General features: G+C 45.8%; 1 protein-coding gene across 3 annotated transcripts in view; it reads right to left on the reverse strand.

Moving 5' to 3' along the window:
* LOC141155209 (uncharacterized) overlaps positions 1-25,247 on the reverse strand; it is a 29,967-nt gene extending 4,720 nt beyond the window's left edge. Inside the window, exons 1-8 of one of the 3 annotated variants that reach the window (XM_073641960.1) lie at positions 25,090-25,247; positions 19,838-19,948; positions 19,076-19,321; positions 18,790-18,912; positions 18,567-18,656; positions 18,337-18,474; positions 17,926-18,078; positions 9,999-10,109 (exon numbers count right to left, since the gene is read on the reverse strand). In XM_073641960.1, coding sequence (XP_073498061.1) covers positions 10,029-10,109; positions 17,926-18,078; positions 18,337-18,474; positions 18,567-18,656; positions 18,790-18,912; positions 19,076-19,321; positions 19,838-19,942 — 936 coding nt within the window. In that variant the 5' untranslated portion in view covers positions 19,943-19,948; positions 25,090-25,247 and the 3' untranslated portion in view covers positions 9,999-10,028. Of the gene's footprint in view, positions 1-9,998; positions 10,110-17,925; positions 18,079-18,336; positions 18,475-18,566; positions 18,657-18,789; positions 18,913-19,075; positions 19,322-19,837; positions 19,949-20,281; positions 20,405-25,089 lie in introns of those variants that run through there. The other 2 variants (XM_073641961.1, XM_073641959.1) reach the window with 2 other exon arrangements.
* Between the last annotated feature and the right edge of the window lie 19 nt (positions 25,248-25,266).

Genomic DNA, 25,266 nt, shown 5'->3' on the forward strand with positions numbered 1-25,266 from the left:
AGGTCTGCATAACGGATTGAAGATGGTCTTTTGAGGATGGGAGTAGAGGGAGCTGTGATGAGGAAATCGGCGTGCAGATATTTTCTTTTCTGATGAATGCGACTACTTCCGCCATCTTTTTTGTAAAAGTCCAGGGGGCTGAGGAGATGCCGATGGGAAGGACCTTGAACTGAAAATGGCATACTGTCTGATTTAATGAGATAGCAAACCTCAGATATCGCTGGTAATCTGGGTGGATGGCACATGATAATATGAGTCTCTTAGGTCTATGGTGTTAGAACCCTCCTGTTTGTTTTTTCCATCTTGTGTTTTGCAGTCACGTGACCATCTGCCTTTATATTCCAGCTCCGCCCTTTTGGCTGTGCTAGACTTCAGTGTTTGACTGTTTCTCTAGCCTGGTGCTTCGGTACCTTTCTCTGTCAGTTCACTTGGTCCTTCTGGGACCTCTAGTACCTTTTTGTCAGTTTGTCTGTGTTCTGCAACAACTTCTCTGTTTAGGAGGTGTCCCATTTTTGTCCCAGTCCTTAGTTCTTTTAGGGACCCCTCCCTTAATGCTATAGGTGTTCGTTCAGACTAGCTGAGGACTAAGGCAGGTCTGTTCGTAGGGATTGAGCTTAGTCTTACTGTAGGGACAACTTTCCCCTATCTTTCCTTAGTACATGTTGCAGATCATAACAGTAAGTCCAGCCCAAAAAACTAAAAAGGAAAGAAATTCGGGGGATCAGTATGGTTTCCGTCCAGGATTTGGCTCAACGCCTGTAGGGATGGTCTCTGGAGGTGGCCGAGCTTCAGCAACACGCGAGTAGCTGTTCTGGAGTGCATCCGTATTTAAGGTCTGTAGAATTTTTTTTTTCTGCTATGGGTCTATTATATGATGATCCTGCCCGAGTCTCATTTGCTGAGGCAGAACTCAGGCGTTTGAATCAGGGGTCGGGTGATGTTGAAAATTATTGCACACACTTTAGGAGATGGGCTTCAGAAGTCTTATGGAATGATCCTGCTCTGAAATGTTTATTTCTTGCTGGTCTGAGTGAAAGGGTTAAGGATTTGCTAATTGCATTCCCTGCACCTGAGACTCTGCAGGATGCCATGCAGTTAGCTGTTTGTGTGGACAGGAGACTGAGGTAAAGACTCCTATAATGTCAGGTCCTTGTCCCCAGAAAATCTGCTCAGACGGCGGAGAACCAATGGAGGTTGGGGCAAAGTCGCTGTACTCTCAGGAAAGAGACCGGAAGTTCGCCGAGGGATTGTGTCTTTATTGTGGTAAAGCTGACCATTTGATTAAGTAATGTGAGCTTCGTTTAAGTAAAGAAAAAAAAAAAAAAAAAGTCAGTTACGCCCGTATAGCTTGTTTACGCTCTGCAGGAGTATTTCTTTCTGGGAGTACTACTCTGCAGGGAGATTTGATTGAATTTCATGTATTTGTGGATTGTGGTTCAACACTTTATCAATCACATTAAGGGTTTTTGGAAAACCTTAAATTGAAATCCAAACCTCTGTCATCACCTATTTCTGTGATTGCAATTGATAACACTCCCTTGAAATGTATTACTCACAAGACTGCTACATTTCCCCAAGAAATTTTGGACTTGGTTGTATTAGATAATTTGCCCTCTCCAGTTGTTCTAGGATTGCCTTGATTAAAACTGCACAATCCTTTACAGGACTGGTCTACTAATATGATTAAGTCTTGGGAGTCCGAAGTGCTATGATAAATGTTGTAATGGTCGCATTGCAGCTGTGGAAAAAAGGGAATTACCTGTACCTATTCAGGATTTTTGGAGGTTTTTTTTCGGAGAAGTTGCAAGTTTTACCTCCTCATAGGGATTATGATTGCGCCATTGAGTTTGTTCTGGGAGCTACTCTTCCCAAGAGTCGCTTGTTTAATCTGACTATCCCTGAAAGAAAGGCCTTGGAGGAGTACATAGACTAGCCTGGCTGCTGGTCACATTAGACCTTCTAAGTCGCCTGTGGCCGTTGAATTTTTCTTTGTTAAAAAAAGGACGGGGGTTAGCGTCCATGTCTGGATTTTCGTGAAATTAATTAATTAGATTACCGTACGCAATTCCTACCCATTGCCGTTAATTCCTGACTTGTTTAACCAGTTAGTGGGGGCCAAGTGGTTCTCTAAAATTGATCTCCGAGGGGCATACAATTTATTATGAGTGAAGGAGGGTGATGAATGGAAAACTGCTTTTAACACTCCAGTAGGTCATTTTGAGAATCTGGTGATGCTTCTTGGTCTTACCAATGCAACTGCATTTTTTCAGAACCTTATTAATGACATCCTGAGACCTTTGATTGGTAAGAATGTGGTGGCGTATTTGGATGACATTTTGATTTATTCACCAGATTTAGAGTCTCATTGGCAGAGTGTACGTGAAGTTTTGCAGTTATTGAGTGATAATTGACTGTTTGCTAAGCTGGAGAAATGTGAGTTCGCTGTGCAGAGAATTAGTTTTTTGGGCTACATTGTCTCCAGCGAGGGCTTTGAGATGGACCCGGTGAAGGTTCAGGCTGTGCAGGAATGGCCTAGGCCTATTGGTTTGAAATCTATACAGAGATTTTTGGGTTTTGCCAATTATTACAGGAAATTCATTAAGAATTTTTCAGTAATTGTTAAGCCTCTAACCGATCTCACCAGGAAAGGTGCGAATACGGCCCAGTGGACTACTGAGGCCATTGAAGCGTTTGAGTATCTCAAAGAGAGGTTCAGTTCTGCCCCTATCCTTATACAGCCTGATGAGACCAAGCCTTTTTTGGTCGAGGTCGATGCTTCATCGGTGGGGGTCGGAGCAGGGTTTGTCCCAGGAGAACAAGGGTGGAGTACATCCTTGTGCCTTCTTTTCGAAAAAAAATTTCGGAAACCGAACTGAATTATGATGTTGGAAATCGGGAGTTGCTGGCTATTAAACTTGCGTTTGAACATTAGCGTCATTTTTTGGAAGGCGCTAGATTTCCTACTCAGATTTTCACAGATCATAAGAATTTGATCAATCTGGATGCTGCCAAGCGCTTGAATGCCCGTCAAGCTAGGTGGGCACTTTTTTTTTTCTCGGTTTCATTTTTCTGTTACCTATATCCCTGGTACTAAGAATGTTAAAGCCGATGCTTTATCTCGCAGCTTCTCTCCTACGGTCGGTGTCGAGGAGGAGAACATTTTACAGAAAGGAGTGGTGGTGGCGGCATTGGACTTCGATTTGGAGAATGGGTTTCTGAAAGCTCAAGAGGATGCTCCATCTAACACTCTCCATGGGAGGTTGTTTGTGCCTAGAGCCTTTAGGAGAGATTTGTTTGTGGAGTGTCATGAGTCTCGGTTGGCAGGTCATCCAGGAATTTCGGAGACTAAGACTTATCAGTCGCAGTTTTTGGTGGCCTGGATGGCAGAAGGAAGTCATCAAGTGGGTGCGTCAATGTACTGTGTGTGCTTGGTCAAAGGCTTCACATACTCCTGCTGCGGGGTTGCTTTGCCCTCTGGAGGTTCCTAGTGCGCCTTGGACGCATCTCACAATGGATTTTATTACTGATATTCCTGTGTCCGAGGGTTTTACTGTCATGTGGGTGGTCGTGGACCGTTTTAGTAAGATGTGTCATTTGGTTCCATTCATTAAGTTGCCCTGCGCCAAGACACTCGCTAAGGCGTTTGTTAAGGAGATTGTCAAGCTCCATGGCGTTCCCACGGATATTGTTTCTGATAGAGGACCTCAGTTTGTGGCTCGCTTTTGGCGTGCTTTTTGTGACAGGTTAGGAGTCCATTTGTCATTTTCGTCTGGTTATCATCCTGAGTCGAATGGACAGACTGAAAGAAAGAACCAGAATGTGGGAACAGTTTTTGCGTTGTGTTGTGGCGGACAATCAAGAGGTGTTGTCCGAGTTTCTGCCTCTCGCAGAATTTGCTCTTAACAACCATACATCCTCCTCTGCTGGGTGTTCTTTTTATGTTGTACTGGGAGACATCAGTCTTTTGGTTCGTTCTCCAAATTGGGGTCGGCGCTGCCGGAGGAGAATTTTTCCGGTGATTTGGAGAGAGTTTGGACTAATGTACGTTGCAACCTTCAAGAGGCTAACAAGAAGTCCAAGAAGTATTTTGACAGGAAACGTAAGGAGGTTTTGTTTACTGTGGGTGACATGGTTTGGTTGTCCTCAAAGAACCTGCGGTTGAGGATTCCCTCTAAAAAACTGGGTCTTAAGTTTGTGGGTCCATTTAAAGTGCTTCAGGCAGTTAACCCGTCTGCTGTTAGGTTGGATGTCCTTACTTTCTGGAAGATTAATCCTGTGTTTCATGTTTCCTTGTTGAAAAAGGCTGACGTTTCTAATAGGGACGCCACTGTCACAGTTCCTCCTGTGGTGGAAGACGGCAAATATGAAATTTCTCGTATCTTGAATTCTAGATGGCATAGAGGGAGATTACAGTATCTTGTCTCCTGGAAGGGTTTCGGTCCTGAAAACAACTCCTGGGTAAGGACGAATGATGTGGAAAGCTTTAACAAGCCTTGGAGCAGAGACAAGAGGTTTCCGGATAGGCCTGGGCCTGGAGGATCCTCATAAAAGAGGGGGTACTGTTAGAACCCTCCTGTTTGTTTTTTCCATCTTGTGTTTTGCGGTCACGTGACCATCTGCCTTTATATTCCAGCTCCGCCCTTTTGGCTGTGCTAGACTTCAGTGTTTGACTGTTTCTCTAGCCTGGTGCTTCGGTACCTTTCTCTGTCAGTTCGCTTGGTCCTTCTGGGACCTCTAGTACCTTTTTGTCAGTTTGTCTTTGTGTTCTGCAGCAACTTCTCTGTTTAGGAGGTGTTCCATTTTTGTCCCAGTCCTTAGTTCTTTTAGGGACCCTCCCTTAATGCTATAAGTCTTCGTTCAGACTAGCCGAGGACTAAGGCGGGTCTGTTCGCTAGGAACAGGCAGCCGGCTACATCGTAGGGATTCAGTTTAGTCTTACTGTAGGGACAGCTTTCCCCCATCTTTCCTTAGTACATGTTGCAGATCATAACATATGGTAGCCATGACAGTTTTTTTTTTCGATAAGTGGTACCGTGGATTTTATTGCCTCCATCTTGAATCTTTTTTAAAGAATATATTGATTCAGCCGCTTCCGGTTGATAATAACCTGGTGGGTTCCGTTTGTTTTTTCTTACCAGGAATACTTTTGAGCAATGGCCTTTGCCCTGTTCTGCTTCTGGCACGGGAGCAATTACTGCCGAAGAGAACATCTGTTGAAGTTCTAATGTTAGAACCTTTTGGAGTTTTGCTGATGGGAGAGATGTTACTTCCAGTCTCTGAGGGCGAAAGGAAAATTCTATTTTGATTCCTGACCTGAGCCAGTCCAGAATCTTTCGGTTTGATGTTATTCTCCGCCATTGCCTGAAGAATCCTGAGATTCTGCCTCCCACTTGTCTGGCGTTATTGCCTATCAGAACGTTGGGATTGAAAAATGCTTTTACCTCTTCCCCTTTGGGGTAGCTCCAGCGACTTGATTTATCCCTTCCTCTGTATGAGGGATTTTGTGTTTGAGGGGGCCGAAATAGCCTCTTTTTGGGTGTTTTTTCGTTCTGGGAGAGATTTCTTTTCAATCAGATATTTTCTCCAAAAAAATCGTCCAGTGCTGGAACAAACACATATTACACCTTAAAGGGTATGGAGCATAATTTAGTTTTAGATAGGATGTCACCACTCCACATCTTTAACCATAGTGCTCTTCTTGCGGTATTGGAGAGAACCGAAGTTCTTGCTGCAATCCGGACAGATTCTGCGGAGGCGTCCGCTAGGAATCCCGCTGCTTTTTGCAAGAGAGGCAGTGAGGCCAGAATATCTTCTCTGGAAGTACCGCCCTGGATATGATCTAACTGATGCAACCAGCGGAACAGGGTTCTTGTGAAACAGGTGGAAGCGACATTTGTTCTCAGGGCGGCTGCTGATGTCTCCCATGATTTCCTTAGTAGATTATCCATCTTACGGTCAAGTGGATCCTTAAGATGAAAAGAGTCTTCAAAGGGTAAGGTAGTCTTTTTTTGCTACTCTGGCCACTTGACTATCGACTTTAGGTATCTCTGTCCAGCATTTAGAGAGGTCCTCATCTAAGGGGAAGCGATCCTTTAGGTAAGATTGAATGTTCAGCTTCCTTTCTGGAAATTCCCATTCATCCAGAATTAAATTCTGGACGTTGTCATGAATGGGGAACACCATTTTCTTCCTTGATCTCAATCCCCCAGACATCTCGTCCTGGACAGTGTGAGACGTTTTTTCCTCTTCTACTCCCATTGTGTTTCTGACAGCAAGTAGACGTTCTTCCAGGTCATCAGAAGGGAAGAAAAACTTTCTATCATCCTGATCAGTACTACAGCCTGGAGTGACTTCACCTTCCTCCAACCATTCCTCTGGGGCTAAATTTTCTGCCTCTGAGGTATCTTCTGGGGCATACTTACTCTTTTTGGATACTGAGGGATCCCCAGAAAAAGATTGAGAGAAGGTGGCTAAGGACGACTAAATCTTCTGGCGCACCATTCCTCTGACTTCATCCATTAAGGAGGGTTGCTCCGCACTGATAATTTTCTCCGTACACGGCTGACAGTGCTTTTTGTGGCCGGATGGGAGCTTCTTACTGCAAATGGCACATTTGCGACTTGCAGGTTTTTCTTTAGATTTTGGTGCAGTATCCTTTTCACCTGGGTCAGGGTTTGCACTGGGCTCTGCAGATGCAGCTTTAGGGGCAGACACATCCATCATTAGAACCTCAGTCCTACCTTATGGTGTCTTCCATCAGGGTCCTTTAATACAGGGACCGAGATCCAGCGCTATCCCCATCCAATAGGATGAGGCCACCCCCTCTACTGACGTCAGGTCCAGCCAATGGCGCTTTTTTTCCCCTTCTAAATTTCCCGCCAAAATGGCGACGCGTTCCACCCTGGAACGCAACCGGAAGTGACGACACGCCCATTGAATGGAGCGGCGCGCGTCACTTCCTAGGCGCGCTCTATGCAGTCGGCGATGTTCCAGAGGAGAGCGTTATGCGGAGGGAGAGAAGAAGACATCGGTAACTGGCCAGGGAGCTACGGGAGGCCCCCAGCCATTTTCTTATCACCATCCAGCATTGCTTAGGCGCTGGAGGATGGTGTGGTCCAACCTGGAGGCAGGAGCAGCAGTATGGAAGGAAGGCACGGGGCGGTCGCTGCCCGGCTGAGAGGTATGAAACTTGGGGGAGCTGATCACCGGCCACAGCCCCACCAGAAGGAAACCTCTTCACCACTTAGGGACAGGAAAAACACTGAGGTTAGAGTGAAGAGGAGGGCTATTTAAACCTCTCGTTTCCTGTCCCTAATTAGGATGGGGAGGCAACCTCCGGTTGGTGCTGTCGTGGAGGAGATTAGAGAAATAGGGGGGGTGTCACACGAAAGGTGGATGGTAACAATTGCTGGTATTGTATGGTCCAGCCATCAATATAATACATAAGGTATTCACATAACGCTGCATGAACCGGTCACCAGCCAGCGTGTGTACACTACAGACACAGAGGGCTATTAAGTGCTGGAGAGTGTGAACAGATGCTACGAGGGTCCTGATTTTGAAGAAAATGTTATAAAGGGCAAAAAGGGGATAGTTTGATAAGTAAGGTGATGGGCCACGCTTAAAACTGTGGGTATTGGGGATTAATCAAAGAGTCCTGGGTAGTGCATTCCAGGGAAACGACGCAGCACGAGACAAGTCTTGTAGACGGGAGTGGGAGGCAGGGCCGTGGAGTCAGTAAGCCAAACCTCCGACTCAGACTCCTCAATTTCCATGACTCTGACTCCCTCATACATGGCTCATGTTTAAGTGATAAATTTACTGTAGCACAGATTCATCTCAGCTAAAAGTCTAGACCCTTAGATCAGGAATAGGACATTTCATAACTTTCCCAAATTCTTATGAAAAAATATTCCCCACAAACTGCATTGAATTACTGTACCCAATTTATTATATATTTTAGGAGTTGGAGTCGATCCATTTTATAAAGACTCCACAGCCCTGGTGGGAGGTTCAGATTATTGAGGATGTTTGTCTTAGGTCATTAGTGGAACAGAGGGCACGGGTAGGGTGGTAGACAGCGAGGAGGGAGGAGAAGTAGGGTCATGCAGAACTTTGTGCTTTGTGGGTGTGAGTGAGGAGTTTTATATTGAACTCTATAGTGGATGGGTAACCAGTGCAACGACTGGCACAGGGTGGAGGCATCGGTGTAGCGGCTGGAGAGGAGCATGATCCTGGCTGCTGCATTCAGGACTGATTGGAGAAAGGGACAGTTTAGTAAGAGGAAGACTGATTTAGTAGAGAGTTGCAACAGTCCAGATGAGAATGAATAAAAAACTACAGTAAGAGTTTTTGCAGAGTCAGAGATAAGAAAAGGTCAAAATTCTAGAGATGTTTTTGGAGGTGTAGGTGACATGAGTGATCAGATGTACAGGGTGAATTAAAATATCTGAATCAAATATCACCCTAAGACAGCGGGCGTATTGCTGGGGAAAAATGGTAGAACCACATGCGGAAATAGCAATACAGGTAGGTTAGTGAAGGGAGGAAAAACAAGGAGTTCACCTTTGGAGAGCTTCGGTTTTACAGGGAGAAGAGGAGGAGACCAAGGATTGATCCTTGGAGGAACCTGACAGTAAAGAGAAGATTAAAAGGAGAAAAAGCCGGCAAAAGATACAGTAAAGGAGCAGTCAGAAAGGTAGGAGGAGAACCAGGAGAGAACTGTCATTGAGGCCGATAGAGCCGAGCATAGTGAGGATGAGCTGGTGATCCAGTGTCGGATGCTGCAGAGAGATCCAGGAGAATCCGCAGAGCGTAGGGACCACTGGATTTACCTGTTAGTAGATTAGAGACCTATATGAGGGCAGTTTCTGTAGAATGTGAAGAGCGGAAACCAGATTGTAAAGGGTCAAGAAGAGAGTGATCAGATATTGCGGATGTGACAATAGTGGACCAAGCGATCCAGGAGTTTAGAGACGAAGGGAAGATTAGAGACAGGTCTGTAGTTGGCCGTGCAGTTCTGGTCCAAGGATGGTTTTTAAGTAATGGATGTATGCTGGAGTGTTTAAAATGAGGAGGGAAAGATACCAGATGAGCGAGAGATTAAATATTTTAGTTTAGGTAAGTGGTGCCAGCCAGGGAAAGCGAATGGAGATGTGAGGGAATAGGGTCACTGGTACAGGTAGTAGGGCGAGAAGATGCAAGGAGCCTGTTTACTTCTTCCGTGACTGGTTCAAAGACAGAAAGTGAGCAAGATGCCATGCGGGAGGGAGGATAATGCATAACGGTAGGGGAGTTGAAATAATTGTCAGCGCCAAGGTCAGTGGTCTGGGCCTGCACACCTGGATTGAGGAGAGAATGAAAAGTGTCAAAGAGTCGTTTAGGATTGTTGGATAGTGCGGTGAGGAGGGCGGTGAAGCAGGCTTGTTTGGAGAGGTGAAGGGCAGAGCATGAACTTTTAATGGATAAAATCCTCGCAGTAGAAAATCTTCCAGGTTAACCTTAGCACTAATAAGATATCTTGGCATAACGCTGGGATATTATAAACAGCAAAAACTACAATGTACAATTATTATGTGTTGGTATAAATAGTATGACAGAATAAATAGAACACATGGGTGTTATTACCCTGTATATGACCCTGGTATGTGTAGTAGGGCCATAGTGGATAGACTGTATATAGCACGGTGGATTCGGAAATTAAAGAAGTTATGCACTACTTTATATTATTTCCCCAATGTATCCCACCGGGGCCCCTAAGACTTTTTGTAAATACCTTCCGTTGCAGATAATGCTTGTGAGCGGCGCCATCGGTGGCCGCTCACAGGCATCACATGACCCCGCGCTGACGTCACAACAAGTGAGGCGTGACTCAGCGATGGGGTCCCCGCAATGGCTGCTAAGTTGAGGGAGGGACACCCCAACACTTGTGGGAAAACCTTTCCACCTGCAGGCAGATGTGAGGATCGGCAGATGGCGGATTACAAATAATCACTTACCAGTTCAAGAATCGTTCCCACAGCTGCAGCCTATTCATCAGAGTCATCTTCCTCCTCATCATTCTTATCATAGTCCTCCTCCTGGGAGAACTTTTCTTCTGAAGGTTTCAGCTGCAAAAGACGAAACAGTCAGACCAGCGCCTGTCCCCTGATCACCGGGTCATTATTATGTTATTATAGACGGCTGTAGCCTACACACCACCAACCTGAACACACGGCAATTATTACATCTAAAAAGGGACACCATCAGACAAAGCTTTTGCCTAAAGTCCCCACAGCCCCTCCTCATATCCACTCAACCCTCCTCCTCCAAAACCAGCTTCTCCACCATTACGGAAGATCAACTTTCCTCTTCACTCACCAAATCACACCTCACCACCTGTGAACGTGACCCAATCCCGTCCCACCTCATCCCAAACCTTACCACTATCTTCAGCCCAACCCTAGCCCACCTTTTCAACCTGTCACTAACAACTGGCGTCTTCCCCTCATGCTTCAAACATACCTCGATCACACCCATCCTCAAAAAGCCATCCCTTGACCCATCCTCTGACTAGCTATCGCCCTACAGTACAGACCAAAAGTTTGGACACACCTCATTTAAAGATTTTTCTGTATTTTCATGACTATGAAAATTGTACATTCACACTGAAGGCATCAAAACTATGAATTAACACATGTGGAATTATATACTTAACAAAAAAGTGTGAAACAACTGAAAATATGTCTTATATTCTAGGTTCTTCAAAGTAGCCACCTTTTGCTTTGATGACTGCTTTGCACACTCTTGGCATTCTCTTGAGGAGCTTCAAGAGGTAATCACCGGAAATGGTCTTCCAACAATCTTGAAGGAGTTCCCAGAGATGCTTAGCACTTGTTGGCCCTTTTGCCTTCACTCTGCGGTCCAGCTCACCCCAAACCATCTCGATTGGGTTCAGGTCTGGTGACTGTGGAGGCCAGGTCATCTGGTGTAGCACCCCATCACTCTCCTTCTTGGTCAAATAGCCCTTACACAGCCTGGAGGTGTGTTTGGGGTCATTGTCCTGTTGAAAAATAAATGATGGTCCAACTAAACGCAAACCGGATGGAATAGCATGCCGCTGCAAGATGCTGTGGTAGCCATGCTGGTTCAGTATGCCTTCAATTTTGAATAAATCCCCAACAGTGTCACCAGCAAAGCACCCCCACACCATCACACCTCCTCCTCCATGCTTCACGGTGGGAACCAGGCATGTAGAGTCCATCCGTTCACCTTTTCTGCGTCGCACAAAGACACGGTGGTTGGAACCAAAGATCTCAAATTTGGACTCATCAGACCAAAGCACAGATTTCCACTGGTCTAATGTCCATTCCTTGTGTTCTTTAGCCCAAACAAGTCTCTTCTGCTTGTTGCCTGTCCTCAGCAGTGGTTTCCTAGCAACTATTTTACCATGAAGGCCTGCTGCACAAAGTCTCCTCTTAACAGTTGTTGTAGAGATGTGTCTGCTGCTAGAACTCTGTGTGGCATTGACCTGGTCTCTAATCTGAGCTGCTGTTACCCTGCAATTTCTGAGGCTGGTGACTCGGATAAACTTATCCTCAGAAGCACAGGTGACTCTTGGTCTTCCTTTCCTGGGGCGGTCCTCATATGAGCCAGTTTCTTTGTAGCGCTTGATGGTTTTTGCAACTGCACTTGGGGACACTTTCAAAGTTTTCCCAATTTTTTGCTCTGACTAACCTTCATTTCTTAAATTAATGATGGCCACTCGTTTTTCTTTACTTAGAATTTGTATTATGGCAAGAAAAAAGCAGCTCACAGTCTCTTCAGTAGGACTATCAGCTGTGTATCCACCAGACGTCTGCACAACACAACTGATGGTCCCAACCCCATTTATAAGGCAAGAAATCCCACTTATTAAACCTGACAGGGCACACCTGTGAAGTGAAATCCATTTCCGGTGACTACCTCTTGAAGCTCATCAAGAGAATGCCAGGAGTGTGCAAAGCAGTCATCAAAGCAAAATGTGGCTACTTTGAAGAACCTAGAATATAAGACATATTTTCAGTTGTTTCACACTTTTTTGTTAAGTATATAATTCCACATGTGTTAATTCATAGTTTTGATGCCTTCAGTGTGAATGTGCAATTTTCATAGTCATGAAAATGCAGAAAAATCTTTAAATGAGAACGTGTGTCCAAACTTTTGGTCTATACTGTATATCACTTCTCCCCTTTGCCTCAAAACTACTGGAACAACACGTCCATTCTGAACAGTCCTCCCACCTCTCCTCCTGTTCCCTCTTCGACCGCCTACAATCTGGTTTCCGACCGCATCACTCCACTGAAACTGCCTTGACTAAAGTCACTAACGACCTAGTAACTGCCAAATCTAAGCGACACTACTCTGTCCTCCTCCTTCTGGACCTGTCATCTGCCTTCGACACAGTGGACCATTCCCTCTTACTACAAACTCTCTCATCTCTCGGTATCAGACTTTGCCCTATCTTGGATCTCTTCATACCTAGCAGACCGGACATTCAGCGTCTCCAACTCACACACCACCTCCTCATCTCGCCCCCTGTCGGTGTCCCCCAAGGTTCAGTTCTAGGACCCCTGCTCTTCTCCATCTCCATCTTCGGCCTGGGACAGCTCATAGAATCTCACGGCTTTCAGTATCACCTCTATGCTGATGACACACAGATCTACCTCTCTGGACCCGATATCTCCTCCCTACTAACCAGAATCCCACAATGTCTGTCCGCTATTTCATCCTTCACTGCTAGATTTCTAAAACAGAATTCTTCAACTTTCCACCATCTCACTAAACCCCCCCAACTGACCTATCTATCAACGTCAATGGCTGTCCAATCTCCCCAGTCCCGCGAGCTCGCTGTCTTGGGGTAACCCTGGACTCTAACCTCTCCTTTAAACCACATATCAAAGCCCTTTCTACTTCCTGCCAACTCCAACTTAAAAATATCTCCCGGATCCGCACATTCCTCAACCATGAATCGGCAAACACACTAGTGCACGCCCTCATCATCTCCTGCCTTGAGTACTGCAACCTCCTGCTCTGTGGCCTCCCCTCTAACACTCTCGCACCCCTCCAATCTATCCTAAACTCTGCTTCCTGACCAATCCACCTGTCCCCCCGCTATTCCCCGGCCTCTCCTCAGTCAATCCCTTCACTGGCTCCCCATTACCCAGAGACTCCAGTTCAAAACCCTAACCATGACATAGAAAGCCATCCAGAACCTGTCTCCTCCATACATCTGTGGCCTAGTCTCCCAATACATACCTGCACACAATCTCCGATCCTGACAAGATCTCCTTCTCTGCTCCCCTCTTATCTCATTTTCCCACTATTGCATACAAGATTTCTCCCGTGCATCCCCCCTATTCTGGAACTCTCTACCCCAACATATCACTCTCGCCGACCGTGGAAACTTCAAAAGGAACCTGAAGACCCCCTCTTCCGACAAGCCTACAACCTGCAGTAACCACCTCTCCACCATACCGCTGCATGACAGGCTCTACCCTCACCTACTGTATCCTCACCCATCCCTTCTAGATTGTGAACCCTCGCGGGCAGGGTCCTCGCTCCTCCTGTACCAGTCGCCGTCACGTTTTGTTCAAGATTATAGTACTTGTTTGCTATGTATACCCCCTTTCTCACATGTAAAGCGCCATGGAATAAATGGCGCAATAATAATAATTATTATCTGCCACCAGGTTTTCAGCTCCCCCATCTGAGAGCAGCATATAGTAGGGTCAGAGACTACGATTGCAGCGATGTGTCATTTACTGGGCTGCTTGCTGTAGTTTTGATGATATCACTATTCTAGCTGCTACAGATCTAGCAGTTTTCTGTGTACACTGTGCATAGGCAGAAAGCAGCTAATCAAAGATGTGGGCATGGTTGGTGCTCTAGTGGCAATCTTCTGCTGATAAAAGCAAAACACATGTACGTTTTTTTTTGCTACTTGAGCAGCGGGTTTAAAAAAATAGATATATCTTTGTATAAAAATTCAATTTGATTTGTGTCGCCACTTCCTGACAGGGCTGTGGAGTCGAAGCCCATTTTGGTAGAGTCGGTATAAAATGGACCAACTCCTAAAATATATAATAAATTGGGTACAGTAGTTCAATGCAGTTTGTGAGGAATTTGGGAAAGTTATGAAATGTCCTATAAATGTCTGTCCTATTCCTGATCTGAGGGTCTGGACTTTTAGCTGAGATGAATCTGTGCTGCAGTAAATTTATCACTTACACATGAGCCGTGTATGAGGGAGTCGTGGAAATTGAGGGGTCGGAGGTTTGGCATACCGACTCCACGGCCCTGCTTCCTGAGACCTGTAACACTTTCTCCATCCGGGGACCTGTACGAGGACTTGCCTCTTGCACAATGTGAGATCAGTGCCATTTTGCGGGAACAGCACGTTTTTCTTGGTGTTGCGGCGACAGGAAAAAATAAATAAAAATGCAACTTTGGCATTTCAATGTAACTTCTTCCTCTTTATGACATCTATGTACAGGTTAAACAATTTTTTCCCCTTTGATAGAGCGGACTCTTACAGATGACTTGATGACACACACTCTGATTTTTAAAATAGGGAAAAGGAAGGAGAATCAATTATTTTCCCCTTTAGTTTGGTGTTCATAAGAGCCCACCCATAGCAGGTCTCCGGCTGCCATGACTGCCCATTGGCACCCTGTGATCACGTTGCGGGGTGGCCGATGGGCAGGATATTGCAGGTTATTTGCCGCCGTCAGTGGTGGATCACTGCTGCTTTAAGGAGTTGGCTCTGGTCGCTGCTGCTGGAGGCATTTGCTGGCTGTGTAGCCCTCCTGCCTTGTGTGGTGGGCTCAGTCTATTTGCTCCATACATTACACCCCGACCCGCTCTATGACGTAATAATACATCATGGGTCGGAATGTTCATGCTTTCCCCGTCCTTATCCTGAGCCTAATCACCTAGTCATTATTAATTCTAGAGGGAGCCATGTTGTGCATATTACCCCTGCCCCTTTACTTTATAGGCACAGCACCACTCTTATCTATGGGTTGTTTCTGGAAGGCAATTGGAATAGGATTTAGCTGCTATACCAGACATGGCCTGTGGGCAAGGGTGGCGCTGGAAAAGGAAAAACAAAGCCCTATGCTGCAATGTCATATGAGCTTCTTAGGAATTGGGACATGTGAGAGGAAGGGCGATTACTGTACAGAACAGATGGCACCAATCAGCCACATCACACGCAGTGTACTAAAGCCAGAACGTCTATAGCAGAAGCCACGGAAAGTCTATTAATGAGACAAATAGACGAAGCAGCAAAAAATAACGAGGTGATTATTATGGGGGACTTCAACTACCCCGATATAGACTGGGAAACCGAAAGCTGTAGATCTCAGAAAGGAAACAGGTTTCTGTCAATTATCAAAGACAATTATTTGTCACAACTTGTGCAGGAACCAACTAGAGGGACGGCCCTTTTAGACTTAATATTAACTAACAGGCCAGACAGAATAACTGAGGTGCAGGTCGGGGGGCACCTGGGAAATAGTGACCACAACATTATACAATTCCACATGTGCTTCAGTAGGGTGCCCAGCAAGGGAGTCACAAAAACACTGAACTTCAGGAGGGCAAAGTTTGATCAGCTAAGAGATGCCCTTCACCTTATAGACTGGGATAGTATCTTCAGTAATAGGAGCACGGATAGAAAATGGGAAATTTTCAAAACAGTCCTACATAGTCACTGTAGAAGGTACATACCTTATGGGAATAAAAGGGCTAGAAATAGGAGGAAGCCAATGTGGCTAAATAAGGAAGTCAAGAGGGCAATGAAAAACAAAAAAAGGGCTTTCGGTAAACTTAAACAAGAAGGCAGCGAGGAAGCGCTAATATCTTATAGGGAAAAAAACAAAATCTGTAAGAAACAAATAAGAATAGCAAAAGAGGAGACAGAGAGACTAATTGCCAAGGAAAGTAAAACAAATCCCAAACTGTTCTTTAACTATATAAACAGTAAAAGGATTAAAACTGATGGCGTTGGCCCATTGAAAAATAACCTGGATAAAATCATAGAGGGCGATGAGGGTAAAGCAAACCTACTCAATATCTTCTTCTCCACTGTTTTCACAAAAGAAAACAATTTATCGGAGGAAATGCAGAGTGATAAAGTAAACCCTCCGCTAAATATCACCCACCTAACCCAGGAGGAGGTTCAGAAACGCCTAAATAATATCAAAATAGACAAGTCACCAGGCCCAGATGGCATACACCCCCGGGTACTAAAAGAATTAAGTAATGTGATAGACAGGCCGCTGTATCTTATATTCAAGCACTCTTTATGGACAGGGACTGTCCCACTTGACTGGCGCCAAGCAAATTTGGTACCAATATTCAAAAAGGGGTCTAATAGTGACCCTGGGAACTATAGACCAGTCAGCTTAACGTCTGTTGTGGGTAAATTGTTTGAAGGATTTCTTAGAGATGCTATTGTAGAATATCTTAATGATAATAACTGTCTAACTCCATATCAACATGGATTCATGAGGGATCGCTCCTGATGGCCTTCTACGAGGAGGTGAGCTCACAGCTGGACCGGGGAGAGTCAGTGGATGTTGTATACCTTGACTTCTCCAAAGCGTTTGATACCGTGCCACACAAAAGGTTGGTATATAAAATGAGAATGCTTGGTCTGGGGGATAATGTGTGCAAGTGGGTAAATAGCTGGCTGAGTGACAGAAAGCAGAGGGTGGTTATCAATGGAGTAAGCTCAGGGGGTGTCAGGGTTACTAGTGGGGTGATTCAAGGGTCTGTTTTGGGCCCTATATTATTTAATATATTTATTAATGATCTAGTGGAAGGGTTGCATAGTAAAATAGCAGTATTTGCAGATGATACTAAACTTTGTAAAGTAGTTAATACAGATGAGGATAGGGCACAGCTACAGGAGGATTTAGATAAATTGGGGAGTTGGGCCAAAAAATGGCAAATGAGGTTCAATGCAGATAAATGTAAGGTCATGCACATGGGAAAGAAAAACAGCAGTCACCCATACATATTAAATGGGAAACCGTTGGGGAAATCTGACATGGAGAAGGACCTGGGCGTCTTGGTTAATAGCAAATTAAATTGGAGTGCCCAGTGTCAGGCAGCAGCTGCGAAGGCAAATAGAGTCATGGCATGCATCAGAAGAGGAATAGGGGCATATGATGAGAACATTGTTCTTCCTCTGTATAAAGCGCTGGTAAGGCCGCACTTAGAATATTGTGCACAGTTCTGGGCTCCGGAAAGACATATTGGAGCTAGAGAGGGTACAAAGGAGGGCGACTAAGGTAATAAAGGGAATGGAGGGACTAGAATACCCAGAGAGGTTGTCAAAATTAGGCCTATTTACGTTGGAAAAGAGAAGGCTTAGGGGAGACCTCATAAACATGTATAAATACATCAGGGGGCAGTACAGAGATCTCTCCCATGACCTGTTTATACCAAGGATGGTGACAAAGACGAGGGGGCACACTATGCGTCTGGAGGAAAGGAGGTTCCTGCACCAGCATAGAAGGGGATTCTTTACGGTCAGAGCCGTGAGACTCTGGAACTCTCTGGGAGAGGAAGTGGTGATGTCCAACTCACTTAATGAGTTCAAGAGAGGCCTGGACGCCTTTCTTGAGAACAATAAAATTACATCTTATGCTTAGTTAATTAATCCAGGGATTTAATCTGACTGCCAGATTGGTGTCGGGAAGTGAATTTTTCCTCAATGATGTAAATTGGCCTATACCGCATGGTTTTTTTTTGCCTTCCCCTGGATCAACGCTGCGGAATAGCTGCAGTGCACAAGAAATAGGCTGAACTGGATGGACGCTTGTCTTTTTTCGGCCTTATAAACTATGTAACTATGTAAGAGGGGCCGGAGCTTATAGTATTATTACAGCCCCATACCTCATCACTGGGCACCGGCACATCCTTGGTAATACTCTTTGGTCTTCCTCTTGGACGCTTTGGGCCTAAGGGCACTACAGGACTTTGGTGCAAAACTATCTTCTTTGGACGCCCCCGATTCCTCTTTTCTTGGGTCCCGGACGAAAGAATTAACTGAAAGAGAAAGCGGAAATGGGAGAGAACCTGTCAGAATGAGCAATTTATGGAATTGTGGAAAACCGCCTGCAGCTGAGAGGAGCAGGGGCTTATGGGAAATTTAGTCCCCACAAACAAGGAAGGGTCATGTGATCTGTCAGACAGGACAATAAATAGAAGACGGCGCAGCGACGACACACCCTTTTTGAGCTTATGTGAAAAGAATAAATTGTGGGAAGACCCCCTTAAATCCGTATACTGGGGGGCACACCTCACCTTTTTGGCTGAAGGAACTTTATTCAAACTTCCCTTTGGTCGCCCCCTCTCTCGTTTTGGGGTCTCTCCTTCGTTTGTTACTGGCACTTTTCGTGGTCTCCCCCGGCCCGCCTTCTGGACTCCAGGACTTACTACTTTCTGTGAGGGATATGACAAGGACGCAGTAATTAGGACACGAAGAGCTCAGACATTGGGGGCTGCATATTTCAGACTTATGGCGCGGAGCTCACCATCATGGCGGACTTGGGCGGCTTCTTGTTTTTGCTTCCCTTCGGTCTTCCTCTTGCTCTCTTTGGGGTATTTTCACCACTGGGGATTACCTGACATTATTACACAGATCTATAGTAAATGCTTCGTCATCTATCACAAGGTCGGGACTGAAACGTTGGAAGATCCTAAAGTTCTAGCAGCACGATCTCCTGGTGAACCACTTGTTGCCTTACATTCACTCACCTTCCTGCTTCCCTTCGGTCTCCCTCGTCCTCGGTGTGGGGTCGGCACTCCATTTTCGTGCTGGGGATCACTATCTTTTTTGGGGGAATATCCTGGTGATTTTCCCTCACGGACTGAGTACACCTGCGAAGGAACCAGAGGCGTCAGGAGGACGGCGTTGTTACAGGTCAACATCCAGTTCATGGTCAGATACAGACTGATGTTCTCTGGAGAATTAGCACCGACCTCCATAATAAAGGTCGGCCATGTAGAAGTGACGGCGGGGGAAAGTGTGGGGATATCTCACCCTAGTGGGGGACACAGGGAAGGTTTTGTTCTTGCTCCCCTTCGGCCGCCCCCGTCCCCGCTGTGTTATTTCTGAGTCGCTGGAGTATTTTCCCGGCATGTTCTCTTTGTTCTGTGGGGTTTCCGTCAGGCTTTCCTTCTTTGACGGCGATTGATGGAGGGATTTCGGCATGTTCTCTCGGTTGTGCAGTGTTTCGGGGCTTTGTGAGAGGCACAGCTGGAAGTCCTGATTCTCTCCATCTCCTGACTTACAGAAAAGAAATGGATAATAAGAAAAAACAAACAAAATGGAAATAACGGACCTTCATAAACAAGCCAAAAGTTTGCCATTGACAGGTTGCATCAATTAAAGGGTTGTTTTCTTTCGTTAAAAGTTAATGTCATAAAAGAAACAAACAGTGCTGTACTCACCTTCCCTGGGTCCACTGGAGAGTCTCGCTGCTGCTCCCGGTGTTTGGCTGTCGACATGACGCCTATGCCAAAGCCAATCAGTGATCTCAGCAGATGAGCATGGCGTTCCCATGTAGATTGATTTCCCCACTGAGCTCACTGATTGGCTGCATACTATCGAAGTCACGTCAGCGCTGCAGCCAAACACCGGGAGCGGCAGCACATACTCACTGGTGCACCTGGGTAAGGCGAGTACAGCATGGTTTGTTTTCATTAAGAAAAAAAAAAAATGCATTGAGGGATGAATACTATTTGAAAGGGATTTGAAGTGTCAGTAAATATCATTACTTTGCATGTGAGCTGTATACCGTACCTCTGCTAGATCATTTCCAGAGACCGCAAACAGTTTCCGGCTCTTCAGCTTTTGCGGCGTTGTCCTCTTCCGCTTAGAACTCGTGTTCAGTCTGCGAGCGCTCATAATGACCTGCAGAGAGAAGACATCATATAAGGAGGGGGATACAGAGAGCGAGACCACCGGACATTGTACAGACAGCCTGGAATATGGCCGCACATGTTCTGAAAATGCTCCAATGCACTAGAGGTTTCCATTATTATCCTTCCTGTTCGCCGTCAGTGAATAGTAACAGTCTTGTCATCACAGAGGGTGAACACATATCTAGATCAGGTGCAAGGGAGAAAACACTGATCGTGATGAGATGAAAGATAACTAGTTTTATAACGTGGCAGAACTTTCTATTATACAGTGAGAAACCGTCAGATCCAGTCACTGGGAAATCGTGATAAACCAATAACCTGCCTTAAGGTGCGAGGCCTCACGAGCCTCATTCTCCAGGATCGCCGGGAAGTCGCACACGTCTCTATCATTCCTTGTGATCACATAATACTTTATGACTAGTTGCTCCATCTCCAGCCTTCTGGTCACCGACAACCGCTGCACCACTTAACTGCACATCGTCCACACTGACGCTTATCACAGCATTGATTAATGTGGAAAAAGTAAAAAACTCCCACAAGCAACAGAAGTAACAGATCCAGATGTGAGACGCGTTATATAATCAGGGTGGAAAGGATTCTGCCGCCGACTACAGGAGCAGAGAGGATCTGCAAACATCTGGAGCTGAATGCACCTTCTCATTGCTGTAGAGCTGTCACTCAGGAAGCCTCAGAGCTGCGATCATCTGCACAAAGCTGTGAAGCTGTGCCCGCCTCGTCCTGTCTCCTCCTCGTCACTTCCGCCGCCCTCCTCCTGCAGCAGCTGCACAGCCGTGCCAGAGGGAAGGCGCCAGTCACACCGGGGAGCAGAGGACGAGACTGCAGACCCCAGAGTCACTGCTCCAGACTATGGGGCAAAGCCGATGGGCTCCGTGCCGGGGCTACCACCAGAGTCACAGGACTAGTGACGGGATGTACTGTGCGCCGGTGGAAAGTGACACCTTTAACCCCTTAAAGACCAAGCCAGATTTTGGAAATGTGACCAAAAAAAATAACTTTTTAATTTAATTAAGTTTTATTCAGATATTGTTTCTTCTTTAGATTTTTATTTTTTATTTTTAGGAAGTGGCCAATAACAATTGAATATATTCAATTTTAAACTTGTACATACATCCAAGTTTCCATAATTTTAGCAGCACTTTTGAAAAACTTTACACTTTGTTCAGCAATTTAAGAGATGTAAAATATTTTGTATTTATGCAGCAAGACAAATTAGAAGTGTCAGAATGACTGAGGACCCCAGAAAGTATCCCATATTAAATCCCATATTATTATATCCCATATTAAAGTTTTTTTCTCCAATAAGTGTCAATTTAAAGAAAGGTTTTTTTTTTCTTTTTTTACAAAACAGAAGAAAAATCAAGGAGCACCCCAAAATTATAACCGGTTTCCTATGCTCAGAAATATCCCCATTGCGCTTTTACCTGGACACAATAAAAGGCACAAGGAATTGGAGTAATATTTTAGACCCCGTAGCACACAAATTGGCACTAAGCTAGAGGAACTGTAACCCGCCTCCCCCAAAACTGACCCAAATTTGAAAACAAGACCCCTTAAAAGGAACCTGCCTTGTCCTGTGTAGCATCTAAACTGCCCCCATTGCATTGTTAGTGATGCAATGTGCATCACTAACGCTTTTTCATTAAAATCGGCGCTAATATAATGTGTAAATGGGACTTTATATGTTTATATCATACCTGCTCGTTCAGTCACAGGGGTGTGATTCCTCGCATTTAGTCAGGGTTGGCGCCGCCTGCGCCATTTGAATTCAGCTTTTGCTGACATACTGTGCAAGCGCGGCATAGTGACGTCATGGCGAGCCGCGCTAGTATCTCTGGGAGCCGCGCATGCGCTGTGACGAGCGGTTCCGGCGCGTGTGCAGTGAAGCTGTGTAGTTCCCAGCTTCATTGTGTGCGCCAGAGCAAAAGTAGAATTCAAATGGCGCAGGCGGCACCAGCGCTGACTAAATGCGAGGAATCACACCCCTGTGACTGAACGAGCAGGTATGATATAAACATATAAAGTCCCATTTACACATTATATTAGCGCCGATTTTAATGAAAAAGCGTTAGTGATGCACATTGTGTCACTAACAACCAGGGCTGTGGAGTCGGAGCCCCTTTTGGTGGAGTTGGTATAAAATGGACCGACTCTTAAAATATATAATAAATTGGGTACAGTAATTCAATGCAGTTTGTGGGGAGTATTTTTTCATAAGAATTTGGGAAAGTTCTGAAATGTCCTATAAATGTCTGTCCTATTCCTGATTCCTGGTCTGGACTTTTAGCTGAGATGAATCTGTGCTACAGTAAATTTATCACTTACACATGAGCCGTGTATGAGGGAGTCGGAGTCGTGGAGATTGAGGAGTCGGAGGTTTGGCTTACCGACTCCACAGCCCTGCTAACAACGCAACGGGGCAGTGTAGATACTACACAGGACATGACAGGTTCCCTTTAATATATTCATCTAGTGGCAGGCTCCATGTGGTGTTTTTTTGGAGTGCAGAAAATCCGCTGTGTATAACAATTTAAGCAAAGTGGATGTGATTTCATGACAACTCCCACGCGTTTCAAGACTCAGTAGAAATGTGCAGATTTCGCCCCTATAGGCTTCAATGGGGAGCCTGAAAAAACAAGTAAAACTCTCAGAATTTTTGCCAAAAAACCCCATCAGTAATCAGAGCAGACTGCCAGCGTGTGTTCTGGTGTGGACCCGGCAGAATACAGACGTGGCAGCCACAGTCCTCACCTCTGTACCCCGGCTCCTGGTCCTTCACATCTTCACAGATCCACCAGCGCACATTTATTTGACACCAGTGGACGCTCATCAGAGCCCACTCTCTACATCAGGTGGGGGCCAGTAGATCTCCTTCCCTAATGACGGCCCCATTACACATCAGGACCCCAGTTGTTGTAGGACACCTGCTATATATCTTTTATGTTGCCCTGTGGCCCCCAATGTTACAACATGGGAGGCTTTAAAAAAAAAAAAAGAAAAAAAAGGAGTCCTGGAATAAAGACCCTCCCAGTAGATGTGGCCCCTTTTATACAAGAAAGGCACAGAGAGATCACACATCATATTTGGCATTTGTTTTGGGCGACCTAAAGATACATATATTGTACACACAGACCCCATTATTATATGTCACGTCCGGCTGACTGGAGAGAATGAAGCACTGGAGGTAAAGAGGCAGCGCTAATGTTCACTAGGAATTTCATCAGGGGTGTACTACTATACAGATATTCCCTCCAGGAGGGCGACTGATGGTCCTGGGGCACTGCTTGGCGTTGGGGGGCTCGTGGATTATCGCTGACACACATGACAGGTTGGGGTGAGACAGCAGGATGGGGCACAAGGCAGCACTGACAGCTCGGATAGGAGCGGACCGCGGCTGTCATTGTCCCTAGATATGAAATCCACAAGAGATAACCAGCGTCAGGGGAACACCGGCAGCAGCTGATCAATGCTCCGACATAGGCTGAATGAACGAAGCCCCTGCGACAGCCCAGTACTGAAGCTTCAGAAACAACAAACAATAAAGAACTATGCAGGGGGCCGATCACCGAGGCTAAACAATATCTGTAAGGTGACCGGCAGAGCACCGCAGCCGCGAGCCTCGGCCAGGGAGACGGACCCCCAGCCGCGCGCCCCGGCCAGGAAGATGGAACCCCAGCCGCGCCCCGGCCACTGACAGCAGACGATGAAAATCAAGACTCTGCTCACTTGCGGACCACCTCGTCTGTATATCTTCACAGCAACTTATATCTGAGACTGGATTGACCCCGCACATCACCGCAATCTATTCAGCCGCCAGGGATGAGATATTAGTCTATGTTCACACGTTGCGCGTTTGCTGTTTTTTTTTTTTTTTTTTTGGTTTACAGCACCAGCAAAGTCTATGAGACTTCAGAAATCTCACGTACACATCTTGGTGTTATTTCCCCTGACTGATTTGGAAAACGGCTGCGTTTATGCAAACTGCAGCATCTCACCTCTTTCAGCGTTTTTGCATCATTTTTTCACTTATAGAAAGCAATGGGTAAGTCCAAAAGAGCAGCAAAAAACACAGGTATCATGATTTGCTGAGTTTTTAGTGAAAAAAGCAGATACAGCAGTTTGTGATTTATTTTTTTCATTTATGTGATTTTCCCAAGTAGTACAGTTTATTAAATTAGTATGTTATGTAAACATTGGCCGACCAAGGTGTGAAATTGAACAAACTCAATGCTCTGCCAATGTCAAACTATTCTCCACTAATTCACCTCCCCCTGCTGATACATTTGTAATTCTATATTTTTGCATGAACTTTTTTGTTCAGAATAGTCACTATTTTCTCAGACAAATTTTATTTTCCATTTTAGAATTTGATCAGATTGCCCTTTTTTCCCCAAAAATGGTGTCACATACATCTTGCACTGGTGACCTGTGTCCATGCTTCAGTGATGGAAGAAAAGCTGAACTTTGAGATCATGAAAAACTCCGCAAAAAACACACTATTTGTAAGCAGCTTCTTTATTGCAGAGAGCAGGTTTTGCCTGCAGAAAAAACTCAACGTGTGAACACAGGCTGAGTGCCGAAAGGCAGATACCAGGGTTTTTGTGAAGCCCTATAACCTTTTAGCTCCCATTCACATGCGGCAGATGAGGAGGTGGGCTCCGTACAGCAGGGCTTCCTCCGCTCATCTCCCTCCCACTTGTTTCCCCACGTGGATTTCTCTGCACACTTCACAGCAGCACGTTGCACTTTTCCAGGGATGAAATCTATCGCGGATCCGCAGCAAAAATCTGCAACCAGTATTCCGGAAGGCCTCGGGCGGATTAGCCGCGGATTTCACACTGAACAGCAAAAGGATAAAATCCGCGGGGAAAATCCCCAGAAACGACCGAGGAGCGGCGGATGCGCGGCCTGAGCCTCCTCCGGAGAGAACCGGGCCACCGCTGATAAATCACACAGAAATCTGGAGAGAAATCCACAGCCGATCCGCAGAAGTTGCCCCATCGTGCAGCGATCACGTCAAACTTTACAGCCAATCACTCAATCTCCATCTGTCAGGCGACCACCAGCCGCAACCCTGCCCCCTATTCACACGGTGCGCTGCCCTGTACTCACTCACTGCCGCAGGAGCCGCCACTCAGGAGCCTCAGCGAGCGCCGGGATGTCCGGACCGTTTCTCAGAGCTGCGCACAAAGCTTCTGTCCTCCGCCCGCCTCGTCCTGTCTCCGCCTCGTCACTTCCTCCCTGCAGCACCCGAGAGAAGACACAGAGGAGCCCTCCACCAATCACAGG

Source organism: Phyllobates terribilis, unplaced genomic scaffold (assembly GCF_046119375.1).
Source record: "Phyllobates terribilis strain yellow unplaced genomic scaffold, ASM4611937v1 Scaffold_7__3_contigs__length_470593459, whole genome shotgun sequence".
Classification (NCBI taxonomy): domain Eukaryota; kingdom Metazoa; phylum Chordata; class Amphibia; order Anura; family Dendrobatidae; genus Phyllobates; species Phyllobates terribilis.